General features: G+C 43.2%; 1 protein-coding gene across 1 annotated transcript in view; it reads left to right on the top strand.

Annotated features, from left to right (window-relative positions):
• LOC122069131 (conserved oligomeric Golgi complex subunit 6) overlaps positions 1-18156 on the top strand; it is a 48611-nt gene that overhangs the window by 16159 nt on the left and 14296 nt on the right. The window contains exons 5-9 of the mRNA XM_042633063.1: positions 5566-5633; positions 14207-14330; positions 14430-14576; positions 14657-14920; positions 15029-15313. Coding sequence (XP_042488997.1) covers positions 5566-5633; positions 14207-14330; positions 14430-14576; positions 14657-14920; positions 15029-15313 — 888 coding nt within the window. The remainder of the gene's footprint in view (positions 1-5565; positions 5634-14206; positions 14331-14429; positions 14577-14656; positions 14921-15028; positions 15314-18156) is intronic.

Here is an 18156-nt window from a genome sequence, read left to right as displayed (position 1 = left end):
AGAAATAATTGCTTTTTTGGTTTTTTTTTTTCCTATTATTTAACGAGAGTAGGTTTTCGGGTACATCATTTTCGAAGAAACCGTATAACCTTCTCCCCGCTATGGTCAACATCATGGCCATTCTCCCTCATCTTTTTCCCCCTTCCTGTCCCTTCTTCGGGCTCTTCCCATCCTGGCCCACTCCTATTTTGACCCCTCTTTTTTGCCCGCCTTCTTTTACCCCTCTTTCTCTGAACAACCTCTCTATCCACCCCTTTGCGGTTCCTCCTGACCGTCTTTCGCCCATCCTCCTCAACTCGCAAGCCTCAATTGACCCGCATACCTCTTTTGACCGTAACTTTCATTTGACCCATCTATCCTCCTTTCGGCCATGACCCGACACCTCGCGTTGGGTTCTTCTTCCTCTCCTGGCACCCATGGCTCGTCCTTCCTTGCCTTCCTTCTTAGTTTGCCACCTCCTGTGGTTGCTCGCTTTGCCTTGACAGGCCCTTTCGTCTCTAGCTATCTCGCCTCGGAAGGCGCCCTCGACATCACTGACTCCTCCCATGGCCTTTACTGTGTAGGGCTCTTCTCCTGCTATGGTCAACATCTCTGCTGCGCCCTCTGCCTCTCTTGGCCTTCCGCCAAGCGCTGCCCCCACCTCTGACTCTTGCTAGGCTTTGGCCTCCAGTTTGAATCATTCCTTGGCAGGCGTTAGCTTCAATTCGACCTCTTGTTCCGCCTCATCGATCGCTGCCAGTCTCTTTGGCCCCTGTTGCTGCTCCTTCTGACTCTTGCCAGATCCGGCCTCTGGTCTGAACCACACCTTGGAAGGCTTCGGCTTCAATTCGACCTCTTGTTCCGCCTCATCAATCGCTACCAGTCTCTCTAGCCCCTCTGTTGCTACTCATCCATCTGAAAGCCCCACTGTGCCATTCCATAACAACCATCCTCCCTCTGAAGATGCTATTGCTACTAGTCAACTTCTTGGCCTCTTTACAAGGACAAATGAGCATACCTCTGCCACTTGCGAAGCACCACCGCGAACCTATTGCTGCTTCTGCAAGTCAACTCTTTGACCTTCAACTAGAGACAACTCCTACCTCCGATGGTACCCTCACAAGACCTACCTTATGCTCCCTTCATTTTCCCGTGCTTGCTACGTCTTCCCTGACAAACTCTTGATCTGGGTAGGCCCCTCCTACCCCAATTAGCACAACTAAGCAATCTCCTTTTCGGGCTGCCACCATAGCTGGCCCTTAAAAAATAGTCAAATCCCTCCGATCCTCTTCTCACCGTAAAGGAATTGAGAAGGCCACAACCCCAAGAATTCCTCTGGCCTCTCCCCTTAAGGAATATCACTAAAGGCCTGAAAAGTCCCACTCCCTCCCTACCCTAGCTCCTCGGAGCTCTTGTCAGCCAATCTCTCCTGTTTCAAATGATTCCTTGGATAATCTGGAATGTCAGAGGGCTCAACTCCTCTGCCAAGCAGTCTGCTATCCGCTGCAGCATCAGGTCCTCTAATGTTGTGCTTTGCTTTTTCCTTAAGACCAGAGTTCTCGAGGCCAATGCCTCCACGTTGCTGCTTCGATAACTCCCTCTTGGTCTTTCTTCTCCAATTATGACCACTCCCCCCTCGGTCGCATCTGGGTCCTCTAAAATGCCAACTTTATCAACATCAATCCCATTGCCACCACCTCCCAACTAATTCACCTTTCCCTCAAATCTGCCTCCTTACTTCTCTGTCATCTATGGCGTCAACAGCGCCCTTGACAGACTCCCTCTGGTTTGACCTCAGGTCTTATGCCCATTTGATCAGCTAGCTTCCCTGGGCCGTTGGTGGCAACTTCAATGTCATCACGACTCAAATTAGAAAAAAGGCGGCTTGCCAATTGATCCCAAGCATGTCTATGACTTTAATAGCTGCATTGATGATCTTGGCATGAATGACCTCAGATGGTAAGGAGCCAAATTCACTTGGCATAACCGCAGAAGCGACAACGACATGATTGCTTGCAAGCTGGACAGAATCCTTGTCAACGAATCTTGGCTCGATTCCTTCCCTTCCTCCAATGCCAGCTTCGATCTCCCAGGCATTTCTGACCACTCCCACATATCCCTTTTTGTTCAACCCATTCCCTCCTTTGGCCCAAAGCCTTCCAAATTCTTTGACATGTGGTCATAGTGTCCTGATTTTCTGACTTTTGTCCAGGTAGCCTGGAACATCCCTATCCTCCCCCCCCCCTCATTGCCTTTGCCAAAAAACTCAAGAATGTCAAAGCCGCTCACAAGGATTGGAATTCCATTGCCTAATCGTGTTCTCTCCTGCTAGAGCAAGCTGGACCTCATCCAGTCTAGCCTCCAAGCTAATCTCCACAATAGCCTCCTGGCTGATGAGGAAAAGCTTGTTTCCTCTGAGTTATCTGAGTTCCTAGCCCAAGAAGAAAGCTTATTGCACCAGAAATCTAGAATTAAATGGCTCGAGCTTGGAGATAATAACTCTGCTTACTTTCACCAATCTATCGCGGCCAGAAACAATGCTGACTCTATCCACTTTTTTCAGCCTTTGGCATCGAGTTGTCCGCCCCTTCTGACATCAAATCTGAAGTTGTCTCCTTCATAAGCCTCTTCAACCCCTCTCCACTCCCTCTCCCCCTCTGCCCGACAGCCTCTTGAACAAAGTTGTTCCCAACCACCTTCGTCACTCCCTCCAATCCACCCCCTTTGATGATGAGATGATTGCTGCCATCCTCTCTCACAAAGTCAACAAAGCCCCGGGTCCGGACGGCTTCAGCATCTGCATGGGTTTCTTTTCGGCCTGTTGGCATATTATCTGGGATGATCTCATCTGAGCTATCAGAAGCTTCTTCCTCAATCCATCGCAAATCAATAGAGTCAACCACAGTTTTCTCTGTCTCATCCCCAAGATGGAGGGTGCTCAAGTTATGTCTGATTTCTGTCCCATCTCTCTTTGCAACCTCCTCTAAAAATTCATTGCAAAAATCCTTGCCAATTGCATCAAATTGGTTATTGACTCTTGTCAATCCCATTCAATTGACATTCATAGCTGGTATAAGCATCACTGACAATATCATTATCTGTTATGAGATCGTCAGAGGCTTTGATCGAAAATCCCATTCTTTTGTTGCTTTGCTCAAAATTGATATCCACAAGTCTTTTGACTCCATCCGCTGGGATTTTATCTCCACTGTCTTGCTCCAAATGTCCTTTCCCCCCTCATTTGTCCATTGGATCCATTCTTGTATCTCCTATCCCCGCTTCTCTAACCTTGTCAATGGAAGCTCCGCTGGCTACTTTCCCGCTTCCGTTGGCATCAGACAAGGTTGCCCTCTTCCCCCCTTCGTTTTCTCGTTTTCTCTAGTAATCCTCTCCAGATCCATTCAATCTTCAACTGACCTGCACCTTATCTTCCCATCCCCAAGTGCAAAAGCCTTTTGCTCACCCATTAAGCCTTTGTTGATGACCTCATGATTTTCTCCAAAGCTGGCCCCTCCCATCTCCAACATCATGGCTTCCCTCCACCTTTTCGAAAACCTCTCAGGTCTCCGAATCAACCTCCTCAAATCTTGCCTCTTTCTCTCAGGTGTCTCTGATGAGTATATAGATCTTCTCATTGCCCTCACTGGTTTCTCCATCGGCTCCCTTCCTATCAAGTACCTTGGTCTCCCCTCATCTCCACCAGGCTCACAGCTCTCCATTGCTCCCCCCTTCTTGATCTCCTCAGGAGAAAGCTTCAGCTCTGGAAGGGTAAGCTTCTCTCGTATGCGGGCAAGCTGGTCCTCATCAAATCAGTCTTACAGTCCATGTACCTTTACTGGTTTGGCATCTTTGCTCTCCCCTCTAGCACTTTTAAGGCTATTGACTCCATCCTTTGCTCCTTCCTCTGGAAAGGTGCTGAATCTTCTAGATTTCTGCACACCATTAGTTGGTCCAAGGTCTGCACTCTCAAATCTAAGGGAGGTCTTGGCTTTAGGAAATCTCTGATATTTCCATGGTGGCATCCTCAAGCTCATCTGGAAAATTGTCTCCAAACAAAATAGCATCTGGGTCTCCTGGGTCTACTTCCATCCCCTCAGAAGAGATTCCCTCTAGTCTGTCTCCCCCTCTCTGGATGCCTCTTGCATTTGGCGCAACATCACTAGAACCCTTGCCATTGGAGCCATCTCCTTCTCTATTGGCAATGGGTTGTCTACCTCCGTCTGGTTAGATTCCTGGCACACTTCAGGTGTTCTCCTATCCCTCATCTCCCCCAGAGCCATTTACTCCTTTAGTCTTGGTGTTGGCCAAGATGTGCGACATTCTCTCTGATTCTGGTTGGTCCCCCCTGCCCCCCTCCCCTTGTCGACTTGTGGTCCTCCCTTGCCCTCATTCCTCATGGGCATCGGGGTAGAGATGACAAGATTCTCTGGCTCCCCTCCTAGTCCAGTCTCTTCACCACGGTTGCTGCCTGGGAGTTCATCAGACTCAAAGCTCCTCTTGTGCCTTAGCGCAATTCAATCTGGTTTAAGGGTCACATCCCGCGCCACATCTTCATGGCCTGGCGAGCCATCTCAAACTGCCTCCCAACCCAAGATTTCCTTATCCATCGACATATCCATGTCTCCCCCTCATGCTGTCTCTGTTGGAATGGCATTGAAGACATTGATCATCTTTTCTTCTCATGCAATCTTTGTAGATGGACTTCCAACTCTGGTTCCTATGATAAGCTTTGGAATGCCATCTACTTTGATGTTAGCACCAAAGTCGGTTGCCTTCGCCACCGCCCGTCAGAGACTTTGCTAGGAATAGGCATATCATTGCCTTTTGGTGCCGATACCCTTGGCATCATCCACCCCCCATTTGATGTAGCCCTTTTTTTGAGCTTGGCTCCTTGCAGCCGTTGTGTTTTGCCACCCTTGTGACTCCCCCTCTCTTCCCTCTCTTCCCTCTCTTCCCTCTCTTGTATATCATTCTCTTTGGTAATGAATTATTTATTCATCAAAAGAAAAAAAAAAGATTTTCAGCGGTACCACAATTAAGGAATGTACAATTTTTGCCAATTATTGTGGCTGTAAACCAATTCACTGGATTAGATTCGTCAGTATGTTTGATTCACTATTTTTTTAAACACATAGTGTAGGGAAAAAAAATTCCTATATTGGGTTCCCAATCTTTACTAATAGGGGTTTTACACCTTTGATACAAAATGTCGACAACAAAAAACCTTTTTTTAAATTGTTCTATAAACATTTATTTTTATTATTTGGATGGATTAGACCATAGGTGGTGATTAACAAGTGAGAAAAGGTGTCTTGCGCTATTTGGTTGTTATTTACTTTTTCTCCAGATAATGATTTTTATTCCCTGTTGCTGATATTGCCCAATCATGGGGAAGGCAAGCCTCTTTTTTAAATCTTATTATTTGATTTTAATAGAACAATAGTTCACTCATGAGTTTGGATTGCATGCCTGGAATGTACCTTCCATTTGTTTTATTTAAAAAATGTGCTTATAAATACAAACCAATCTATAATTGCAAACAGTTGTTTATATATATGTGATGCTCACCCTAGCATTCCTTCGCAGCGTGCAGGTTTGGAACTGATGGATATGATGGCTGTATACCAAGAGGGAGCCTATGAGCGTCTTTGCAGGTAGAGTTTCTCCAGCATGTAAATCTGTTCAGGCCCTTTTTGTTGGTATCTTGATCTGGTTGTGTTGAATATTCTGATCATCAACATGAATGCATCATTACTTCTTAAACTCTGAATGCCTATATGAGTTTAATTCCCGAAAAGTTACAGAGGACACATTAGCCATGTCTGAACTATGAAATCCACGTGTGCTGTTGTCTGTCGAGATAGAGTTGTCCAACATAATAGATGGTCTTCATTATCGATTCACAAAGATCAATATCAAACTATCATACTTAAATATGGCTATGACTACTTGGTTACATAAATTGTTGCACTGATGCTTCTTTATCATAAATGCGTATATGAACCATGTGACGGGAATTGATCTCATCTTATAATTGTCAACCAGCTCATAATATCACTGTCATCCTGTGCCCTTCAGGTGTTGGTGACCTGATCAGATCATCCACCATAGGAATGGTATTGAAGGTGGTCCCATTGGGATGGGGAATTTCATCAGGGCAGAGCTTCTATCTCTCTGGATGGGTTACAGTTTGCATTGTCAGATGGGTTTCCCACGTCATTGTGGAGGGTGACTTCACTACCATTATAGCTTGGGCATGGACCAATATAGAGGGTTCTTGGTCCAATGTTTGAAATTTCTGTCAAAATACCGAAATTTCTATGACTTGTTTTGGTTTTTGATGAAGGTCGAAATGAAACTAAGTTATACTCTATAGGATTACAAAATTTTGGTTGAAATCTCTATTGAGTCTTGGCTGACAAGGGGGGTGGGGGTGGGGGTGGGGGGGGTTGGGAATCAATGTACCAAATACTTTTCCTTTTTCTATCCGTACACCTGATGTGGCAATCTAGCTGGGACTCTATGCGACACACACACGTTGACGTAGCAATCTCTGTTGGCGAACCACTGACACATATGCACATTCATGTACACACCCAACCTCTTATCATAGGTACTTCTAGGTATGCACACCCACAACAAGGGTTATTATGAGGTTCGGCAAAATCCCTACGTCCATGGAGTAGGTCCTGTAATTTGTAAAGGCTTCGTATTTAGTTAATACACTACTTTTAACTACTTTACAGTTGGGAGCACCCACACCCAGTTTTCCCAGTGTTGCTCCACACCCAGTTTTCCCAACATAGAACTGAGAGGGCACTTGGTGCCAATTACAATAGACAGTACCCACTGTCAGGTTTACCCAGCATAAAACTAGGAGGCTGCATTCACAGCAATGTGTAGGTAATTAATGACTACCAAGGAACACATGTCCCCATGTCCAGTTGGAACTAGATACCAAAATGCAAAGATCATTTTCAACCGGCTTATAATGTTGCCCTACAATTTTCAACAAGCTAGTATAGATCTACAATGTCAACTTCCTATACGTAGCATACATACATGTATCCAAGCAATATATAAAATAAATACAGGGGTAGAAGGTGCTTACAACCCTTGTTTTAGATACTTGGAGATGTGTTTGAGAATCCCGGAAGCAATCTGAGATCTTCCACTGCTAACTAGAAGTTTCAACTTCTCCTTAGTGTGGAGAACTTGATTGTTCAAGTATGCACTGGCACTTTGGGGAGCACTTCACATGAACCTTTTCATCTTCCTTCACTTTCCCTCACTTTCTTTTTCTTTCCTTCACTTTCCTTGCTTGTCTTCAATAACTCACCATTAAAAAACTTCAATCAACTCTTTAAGGCTTTAATGGAACTCAAATGCGCAAGCAAAGCTAGGTGGATGAGATCAATGCAAGCACAAGCATTTCCCCCCTTTTTGTTGCTTGTTTCTTTTTTTCTTTGTCGTCCTTTTTTTCGCTTCTTCCCTTTCCGTCTCTTGGCTACCACAACTGGAGGTTGCTGCCTTCGCTTCCAACAGCTCCACAAGCCTCTAATGGAGACTAGAGATCAAATGCAAGAGGGTAAATATTTCAACTTTCAAAGCCTAGGCCTTCAAAGAGCTTCAACTCGAATTTCCAGCGCCCTTTGCAACTCTTTGCATTTTTTTCAGTCCAGGAATATAGATTTCGTCGAATGGTAGAAAACCCAATTTGAATCACCTCAATTGGAGGTGTGTAGCCTAAGTTAATGATCATTTCAATTTGGACCATCCAGAAACAAAGGAAAAGAATCTTTCTGATGGTGTATGCGTGCGCGTGAAACACTGAATTATAGAGATGATATGGTGTATCATGTAGTAGGTTGGGATAAGGTTTTGGATGTTGTTATTGTTGTATGGTGTATCACGTAATAGGTTCTTTCGGTGTACAGCTAATGTGAAACCAGACCTTAGAATCTTCAAGAGTGTATAGCTTGATCTCAGTGTACGTGTGGAACACAGAAGTGCATCCTCCGAAAGGGTGAGTTAACACAGTTCGAGCGTGCATTGACTCATCAGTGTATGGATTCATCTGGACCATCCGATCTGCATCTGAAGTTTTGATGTTCTGTGATCCCTTAGATCCGAATGTTCTGTTTCGTGTATTGATGGTGTAGCGATTAGCGAACTTAGTATGCCACACCAACTTAGCTGACCCCATTTAGTTGGGATAAGGCTAAGCTTTGTTGTTGTTGTTGTAGTATGCCACACCAATTAGGTGCCCCGCTTGATCTTTCTACACGTGCCATACACCCGCGCTCTCGACTTAGAAGCTGCTCGATCAGGATCCAATGGTTACGATTCTCCTTTAATGGCTCAGATTATGTTGACTGAGTCTACTTTTGCTTCAGTGTATGACAATTTATTGTTAAACAGTGCTTATGCTAACCAGAACACCTGAAAAGGTAACTTGGCCATAACTTCGTTTTAGCTCCGATTTGAGTGTCATTTGCAGCCATTTGTTCGTGACATGAGTACTACCAATATAAATGCCAACTTCTTAAAAACCAACAAAAGGTGAATCAAAATTTATGATCTTCCCTTTATTCACACGCAGAGAAGCAAAGAGAACACAGGATCATGGCTTTTCAGTTCAACCCAAAAGCCATTAAAGAGGTATAGTTCTCCCATTCATTATCGTTTTAAAAAATTGAGATCGAAAAAGGTGGAGGATGCCCAAGAAGATGAAAACTGAAAGAGAAAAAGAGGAAAGTGAGCGATTAGGAAAAGAATTTGTGTTGATTGGAGCTCTCTCCTTATCTGTCGTTGAGCGTTTGAAGAATCCATCCATGCAAAGAGTTGAGACCTGTTCTGAATCTGTGTTTAACACAAATAGAGCGACTAAGACTCACAGAGAGAGAGAGAGAGTTTGTAAGTGAAAGAGAAATTGCGGAGTAAGGGAGAAGAAGAAGATCTGTACCTAGATAAATAAAGCAAGGAAACCAGAGACGCGCAGAGAGAGACTAGAGAGAGAGAGAGAGAGAGAGTGATTACATATTAACATTTCGTACGGGATGATCGATGTGTTTGGCTTGCACGCAGAGAAAACATCGAAAATTCGAGTTGATCTGCAACGGATTCATGAAGAAGGGTGGGTCCCATCAAGTGAAGGATGGGGAATCATATGTGGACCCCACGTAATTCACCAAAATCGATGATCGGAACCAATTCATCGCCCAAGAAACTCGGCTTTGTCCACATCATCGAATTCCTTACTGTTTATCTCAGGGAAGCCAAAAACATTTCAGTGTCCAAAATGTCCATTTTCAGGTGACAAAACGGGAATCGTTATAACCTCGCTGTCCAAACTCAGAATTGCGCAATTGCGTTTTGAAGAAGACTTGATAAACTACGACACTATCCATAGACTGAAACCCATCCCAGCCGATAGACCCTCCAAAAATGCCAACAAAGCAGTGTCCTGTTTGGAAACCTATGAAATCAATGGTTCCACCACACATTGCCCTTACCTGATGCACTTGATGCACATGAACATTGCCAAACACCGGAAAATAATATGTTACATTGTTTCATACACCCAGAAGTCTGACCACAATGCCAGGACAGGTAAAATGACTAAATTGCCTCTGTCTGTGTCCGGACCCAAAATGAATCTGTCTTCGTCAGAACTTCCAAGATACTTGTCATTCTGATATACCATATAATGGGTCATATTGGACTGCCACCTGCTGCCAGATATGTCCTCAAGCCTTTGGATCACTTCCCAGCAGGCAGCAGCTATGTGATCAAGTTGCACTGCTGAATCATTCACTGACCACTTCCAGACCACCTGTGTAACATCTATGTTGCCCATCTCAGTCCGTAGACACTGATGCCCAATCTGCCTCTGCTACCTGTACCTTTGTAGCTCTTCCATACTGCCAGGGCTGCAAGACCATTGTGATAACTGTCCCATCACCTATGATACTATGCCACATCAGTACACATTTCCAGCACTATTACATCATGCTGTACCCTCACTAGACATCTGCCACAACCTTGACATGCTGCCACATGTCTAGAAGCTGCCTACGATCACCTCTGACCGTACTTACTGACACTATGATGCACTGTTTACGCTGCTAAATAACTGTTTGCTACTACCAATTCTATTTGAACCCTGTCAGATCTTCTGTGACCGCTGCCATGTCACCCTGCCATCTGTACTGCTCTGTTGATTCACTGTACTGTGCTGACAACAATGACAACACCATATGCACTGTGTGTATAATATTCTCCCCCTTTGGAATTTTTGTCAACACACACAATGAGCAACATCTCATCAAATCAACTTTGTTGCTCATGCATCTCTCCCCCTTGATGGTAATTGCAAAGGGTTGACGTGAACTGCCTTTCACTTTCAGAAAAGAATCTCTCCCCTTTGAAAATCTGATCAAAGGGCACACATTGGACTCCCCTTCAGTCCAATGTCTACTCTTAATTCTGACTGGGAGATCCCTGTGCTCAATTGGTGTTCCTCCCCAGCATGTGAGAACACCCTCTTTGGTATCAGTACCAAAGAATCTACAAAAATCTCCTTATGTGTCTCTCTTGAATCTACTTTTTGGAAAAATAATATGGTCAATATATTGGTTGGCCTTCAAATTTTTTTTATTTGTTCGACACTGTCAGCTGATCTACGACTTCACGGAGTCAGAATTTATAATAAATTGCATTTTTTAAAATAAAAATTGCGAATAATACGGAACAGTCCAGGGGTGGTGTTGGTTCCTCTGGATGAGTTGCACTAGAGGCCAGCGGTAGTGGTTATGCACAAGGTAGAGATAGGGTGAGGAAGAAGTAGATGTAGACAAAAATTCCCTACAGAGTCACACAGTGTTATGACTCGTAATAGATGAGGATCTTAGCAGGATCTTGTCATCTTCAGGTAACAAGATACCAAGCAGAGGAGGTTGATGCTCATGTGGTCTGACTGGTGGGGTAAAGTGTGTGACACCGTGTCCAAGTGGTTCTTTTATCATAGTACCCCAACGAATGCCACTGGGGGACAATACTACCAGAACATGTTAGACACTGTAAGGAGGCCAACCTAGGAGTGAAGGGGCCCACTTCATATGAGCTCATGATTTATCACCCTGTCAAAGAGAAGAGCTCCAGGAATACATGGGGGCTTGAAGCAGTTGTGGCCAGATTATGGTGTGATTGTGATGTTTGATGGTTGGACTGGACCTTCTAAACAGTCCACCAACTATATGGTCTGTTGTGATGGTAGGCCATGTTCCTTAAATTAGTCAATGCAACCCAGGAGAGGAAGGCTGTAAAGTATATTTGTAAGTTGCTAAAGGAGGTAGTACATGAGATGGAGGTAGGAAACATTGTCCAAGTGGGGACGGACAATGACCACAACTTCAAGAAGGCTGGGGAGAGATTGATGAACAACTGTAGGTACCACCTATTTTAGACCCCCTATGCAACCCACTGAATGATATGGGGAAGAAATCCATGTACAAAGCATGGTCGAGAGGGAAAGACAAGTGACCACATTTGTATACAACCATAATCATGCCCTACGTATATTGAGGAGCAAGTGTGGTAGGGATTTGGTAACAAATAATGTGCATTAGGTCTTCCTTTATTTGTGGTTCAGTGATTCAATGCCATAATCTCTTTATGTGCAAAATGGGAACTAAAATCTGACTCTTTCAATCCAACATTAGGGGGGATTCTTATTCGGGTTTTGGGCTATGTCATTCTTATGGGTAGGGTTGCGGGCGAGGCGGGGCGGGGCGGGGGCAGAATTTACAGGGTGCGATGGGGTTGGATTTGTAGGTTGGGTGGGGGTGGTAGCAGGGTTGTAGCAAGGCATGCAAAGGTGGGGTGGGGGCATGATCAAAATAGGAGGGGGCTTAGGGAGAGGAATGAGAGGTTGAGGAGGATTAAAAAAAGGACACCCCAAGGAACAGGTTCACTGTTGTTGCCTAGGGTCTGCCCATTTCCCTATTGCCTTCCCCCTCCTCCCGTTAGGCTGCAAGTATGGGCTCTCTAGCCTTTCCCCTGCTCTCCCCTCGGGGCTGTATATTCTTCTCTCATGTTTTTAATATATTAATTCATCCAAAAAAAGGAGGAGGATAAATGATAAGAATAATAAAATAAGAAATAGTAAAAAAAAAAATGCATCGTAAGCTCACAGGTGATGAGAACCGGTTAATAGGTTAATGTGTGGGGTAATTTGGCCTTTTCAAATATCAGGGGAGAAGAAGAGGTAAGACTTAAGAGTTAACCGTTTTGGGGGAATTAGAGGTGGAACTTTTGACAAGGGATTTTGAGTAAATATGGTGTAATTTCAGGGGAGTGATAGAACTTTTCCCTATAAAAAACGGAAGCAAATCTATCATGCCTATTAGAATATTCTTTCAAAAAACTGGATTTGTGGGAAAAAGGCATTACCTTGAAACTCCAATCAGCAAAGCCACTGTCTTGAAGGGTTGAATTCGTATGAAAATGCAAGAAAGAGGTGATCAATGAAGTATTTTGGGCAAAAGAATCAAGTTTTTGAAAAAAATTCCTGCCCTTTGTCGAAACCAGTAAAACCTCGAAAGTCACTGTCAAAATAGACAGTTTTTGTTCAATATTTGTCTTTTTATACATGTGGTTAAACCAGGTCTCGGTCGAAACCAAGCTTTTGTCTGCAACCTTATCGAACCCTGTTGAAACCCATCAAAACCTGAGACGATACCATTTTGACCCATGGTTTCGTCTCATGTGCGAAACCATAGTACAAGATCTCACTGAGATCTCGGAAATATCTCGTTTCGACAGATCTCAAGACGAAATGACAAGCGAGATGCAAAAATAATACAATATATCAATCGAGATTTCGGTATCTCGGTGATGCAGAATTGAAGACTTCTACCAGAAGGGGAAAGAAGGCCGACCACCACCACAGTGGCTGAGGTCGACCAAGGCTGCTTCCAAGCCCACAACTTGGGTATTGATGGGGATTTAGCTTGAAGATTAGATATTATTTAGTTTCTAATTTTAGCCATATATGGCGACGGAGATCCCTAAGGAAAAATCTCGTTTATCTCCACTTGTTTGGCCTGTTTGTGAAGAAAACTACCCGCATCTCCTATTGCACCCTTTTTTGGCCAAATCTTACCCAAAGAATCTTGGGCAAGAGGATTTGTTGCTCAACAACATCAAAATCTTACCCAGCTTTTGAGATTCAACCGTTGAAAAGCTTGATTTGCCATCGGAAACAATATAGTGGTTATGATCCAGCCCACAATTGTTTCAATACTAGGAGTCTAGGACTCTAGGATGTGCATAAGGTGAGTCATCCACTTGTATTGTACTATTGTTTAATATATGTGACTCTTGGTAAATCTAATATATGTGATTCAACAATGTATGATGCCTAATTTATTAAGTGGTTTATAATTTGACGTCTTTTAATTCTCAATGCTTATTTAAGTTGTTTAATTTGAATTATTTGTTCTAGTAGCACTAACGATTGTGTAGAATAGTCTAGGGTAGAGATTGTATACAACGTAGACTACCAACCTAGGGTCCAAAGTCAAAGTACCATTTTGGGTTTTATTTTTTAAAATCTAATGTTTCCACTGTGTTTAGAAAACTTAAAATAGGTTGGACGACAAGTTTTAGGACCTAACTTGGCCACATGGCCACCGAAACCCATCTCGAGTTTTCTTGTAAAAAATACCAGGTTTCACCGAGATCTCACCAGATCTTGGTCTTGAGCCTGGGAAAAACCATGGGTGAAATCGAGACCTCAAACCTTGTGCAAAACGGAGATATTTCAGTCGAAACGACGAGAACCATGGTGGAAAATCTGTGTGCTCAATTTCTAGAATGACCATACTGTCCATACCCTGTTATGTAGTTTCTTTGTCTAATGCTATATTCTCATGCTGTATTGTCTCTCTTGCCTTGCGGCTGGTGCTGCAAAGTAGGTATTCTCAAATCACTCGAAAAGTACAAAAGAAGAAATGTTTATACAAAATGACATGTTTTTTGCATTTAATAATATTATACATGCTAAGATTTTAAAATTGAAGGAAATGCAGTGTACTCCCAAAGCCCATAAATCTGTAACTTGTATTCGTATTTGATTTGATCATTCGGACCTGTATACATGTAACTTAGGTTCAGACTGATTTCTTCCAATGATGTTTTCCCTTTTGCTGATTTCATGTTCCAGATGGGTTCAGGCAGAGTGTAGGAGATTGGGTGACAGTGATAATCCTGAAGTTAGTGAGCTTCTGAAGACAGCTGTCCGGTGCCTCAAAGAGAGGCCTGTTCTTTTCAAGTATTCTGCAGAGGAGGTGATTCTTTCAATAAAATAAAATTATCTAGATGTAAGTTGAACCTGCAATTTCGTCATTACATTATGGTAGCTTATCATCAATGTTTTCATCATGTAGGTGGCAAATATGAGGCATAATGCATTATTTAGAAGGTTTATAAGTGCCCTTACACGTGGAGGGCCTGGGGGTTTGCCTCGACCAATTGAGGTGCATGCTCATGACCCCTTGCGATATGTAGGTGATATGTTGGGGTGGCTGCATCAGGTGTGGACCCTTGATTCTTGGTTATAGCCTATGTTTCATAATTTTAGTAATGCTGATGGCTGTGTTTGCTTTCTGGATAGGCCTTGGCATCTGAAAGGGAACTTGTCCTAGTATTACTTGATCCAGATGCAGTGATTGATACTGGTCCAACTGCACGCCGATTCTCAAATAGCACAGACAGTGATGGTGCAACAACAGAATCTGACATGACATTTGTCCTGGATAGAATATTTGAAGGTGTTTGCCGGCCTTTTAAAGTGAGAGTTGAACAAGTTTTGCAGTCTCAACCTAGCCTTATTGTTTCATATAAACTAATTAACACACTGGAGTTCTACAGCCACACTGTGAGTTGATCTTGTGCCCTCTTAGTTATGTCTGTTGCCTTTTTAATTACTGTTATGTCTATTGTATAGGAAGTCTGTTTCTAAACTAAAGTTTATATTTGTGCATAGATTTCAGATTTGCTGGGAAGAGATACAGCTCTATGTAATACCCTTTGGCTACTCAAAGATGCTGCTCAGAAAACTTTCTTTGTCATCCTGAAGACTCGAGGAGACAAGCTTTTACGGTACCCACCCCTTGTTGCCGTTGATCTTTCACCACCAACTGCTGTTAGGGAAGGAGTCTCTGTGTTGCTTGAAATTATTGAGACCTACAACAGCATGATGGTTCCTGCTTCAGGAAAGAAGCCTGATTTTGAGCCAGTGCTCTCTGCTTTTCTAGATCCTATTGTACAGGTATCGATCTCTTCAGCTTTCTATGGTTTTTGTGCACATTGTTTTATTGATGTGCTTTAAGTTCTATGCGCATAACTTAGCATTTTTAACTTCTATTGTGGTAACATTAGTGTTGCTTGATCATTCTTTACCCGACCCTACCCCATCAGATTCTTCCTCTCTTAACCCGATTCCTGACCAATTCTCTCTAAACCAGCCTCCCGAACCATCTTCCTTGCCCGTTCCCCACCTCATCTCCTCTCTGCTTGTTTCTAATGAGGCTCCTCCTTGCAGGAAAAACCGACACCAACATGCCACGACTTCTCCCGTCGCTAGCTCTGTCATGTCTCCCTCTGGCGCTGTCGTGCTGGTCATGACTCCTTCCATCTGTGGGGTTGGTCCTAGATTGTCTACATCCTCTGAAGCATTCCCTGCTCCTTCGCCTTTATGCACGACCATGGCTCCATCCTATGTCATCCTACCCTGTCTCCTTTGCCTTCGTCTCCTTCCTTTGGAGGCCTCTGCCACGGGTACTTCCTTTGCCTGCCCAGCCATGTCTCCCTCTGGCATTGTTGCCCCTGCCACGACTTCATCCTCTCTTGCTTCCTCCACCATGGAAGACCCCTGCCTTGCCGACATCCCCCCCCCCCCCGGTTGTTGGTCTCTCCTGCCACATCTACCCTCATCGTCTGCGCTGTCACGTCTCCCTTTGGCACTGCTGCCCCTGCCACGACTTCTTCCCCTAATGGGCTCTCCAATGCCTTCACTGGCCCTCTCTTGTCGATCTCCCATCACTGAGATTGCTCTTGCTACCCCCCTCTAGGTGGGATTAAAGCTACCCCAAAGGCTTCCAAAAATAACTCCTATAGGACCTCTAAGAAGTCTTCCCCTTGTTCCCAAATTATTCTTTTTACGGTTGTCATATTGAAGTGTCCAACCCAAAAGTTTAAGCTATTAGGTGGCGAGGCATAATTGGTATATGCAGTCATCTCAGGTCCTAGGGATAGTCGATGTGGGATTATTCCCAACACTCCCCCTCATGTGTTGATCCTCTTTTGGGTGGCAATACACGTGGCATGTGTGGCCCCTCTTTTGGGCGACCGTACACTGATGTTTAATTAACATAATGGGCCTAGTGCTCTGATACCATATTGAAGTGTACCATGTTACAACCAACTCAATTCAACGCAACTCAGCCTTATCCAAACTAAATCGAGACGTATACATGGATCCTTTTTCTCCAATCAGCTCTATCCAAAGCCATAAATGTTACTAGTCCAGTAGTCCTAAGCTATGCATGTCTTTACTCACCACTTATCCTAGAGTCATTTAGGCCAACCCCTAGCTCTTTTAGCTCCTTCAGTCTGAATCAAATCACCCTTTTGTACTGGAGCAGTCAAAGGCCTCTGTTGCACTTGTCATTACCACCTCAAATGACTTTCTTACAATTTATCATGTATCTGAGCTACTCATATATTAGTTCTAATTTGGTCCGTCCTATTTTATTTTTTCTAGTTTTACTACTTATCCCATTTCAGCATTCTCATTTCAGCTATAGTAATTTTTCTAGATGTTGTTTCTTCACTGCCCAACATTCAGCTTCACACATCATTGCTTGCAACACTCTACACACATCCAGGCCCTAACGTTATCACAAAATCTTGAGCTATTAAGGACTACAACAATGTATATCAGCACACAACACCCCCCACGTGTAGGCCCACACACAAATAACTCTGCACGTGACAACATCATTTGGTGGATCCAAGGGTGCAAGGCGTAGGTGTACAACCAAGGTTTAACGTATCGTATCTTATCATATTGTATCAGTCCATATTGGCCAATGTCTTCCCTGTATCAACCGATACAGGAGAATGGTCGATATGGTCTGATACAGGACCGATATAGGTAGGATACACTCGATATGCCTCCTTTAAATCTGTAAAACAGAAACCGTTAGTGAGATCACTGTTAGTTAAAACGGGAACGGTAAAAAAACAGAAACGTACGGTACGGGTTTTAAACAGATAAAAACGATGAACGGTACGGTCAAAAAAAGGTCAAAAAAACAGGGAACGGCAAACGGATGAAAACGAACGGTACGAGTATTAAACGTGTAGTTTTCAAAAAAATGAAACCAAAAAAACGGTAGTATACTCATGCAATTTGAGAGATTATTACCTGTATACATGCATCTAATGTTCCAAAAGCTGTGGGAGTCCCAAGATAAAATAGCCCAATGGGCTACAAGAAAATGAGATGTTGCTAGCTTTAGCTTCTCCTTACTCAATGGGCTATAAGAAGATGAGATTTTTTTCCTATAGATAGTATGGAAGTTAAAAACCAAAAACCAAGTACCATATTGTCTTCACTCTTCACTTTTACTAATAGGTTTTTCTTTTTTTTTTTTTTTTTTTTTTTTTTTTTTAATTTTTTAATTAATTAATTTTTTTAATAAAATTCCTATTTTACACTTAAAAAACGGATACGCGTTTAAAACGGATTCTTTTGCAGTTTCCGTTTTTTTTTGTACTGTATAATAGCATACGGGAAAACGCGTTTTAAACGGCAAAAAAACACAAACGCGTTTTAACTAACAGTGAGTGAGATACGTAACCAAGTGCAACCAAAAGCCCTGGAAACTTGTATTCCTCTTTGATCTGAGTTGGGAGGAGATCATCTAGCGTAGAAAATGGACCTAATCTTCACCATTTCAACAAGTTTTGGGGATTTATAATGCTCATATCATGGTTCGACAGATTTCAATGAAAAAGATGTGAAGTTGCATATATATATATATATATATATTAATGCATCACTAGATTGGGTAAAAAAGACTAAAATCCTAGGATCAAAATGATATA

The sequence above is a fragment of the Macadamia integrifolia genome, unplaced genomic scaffold (genome assembly GCF_013358625.1).
Source record: "Macadamia integrifolia cultivar HAES 741 unplaced genomic scaffold, SCU_Mint_v3 scaffold537, whole genome shotgun sequence".
Taxonomy (NCBI): domain Eukaryota; kingdom Viridiplantae; phylum Streptophyta; class Magnoliopsida; order Proteales; family Proteaceae; genus Macadamia; species Macadamia integrifolia.
Note: the sequence above shows the minus strand (reverse complement) of the source record. Positions and strands in the feature narration are given on the sequence as shown.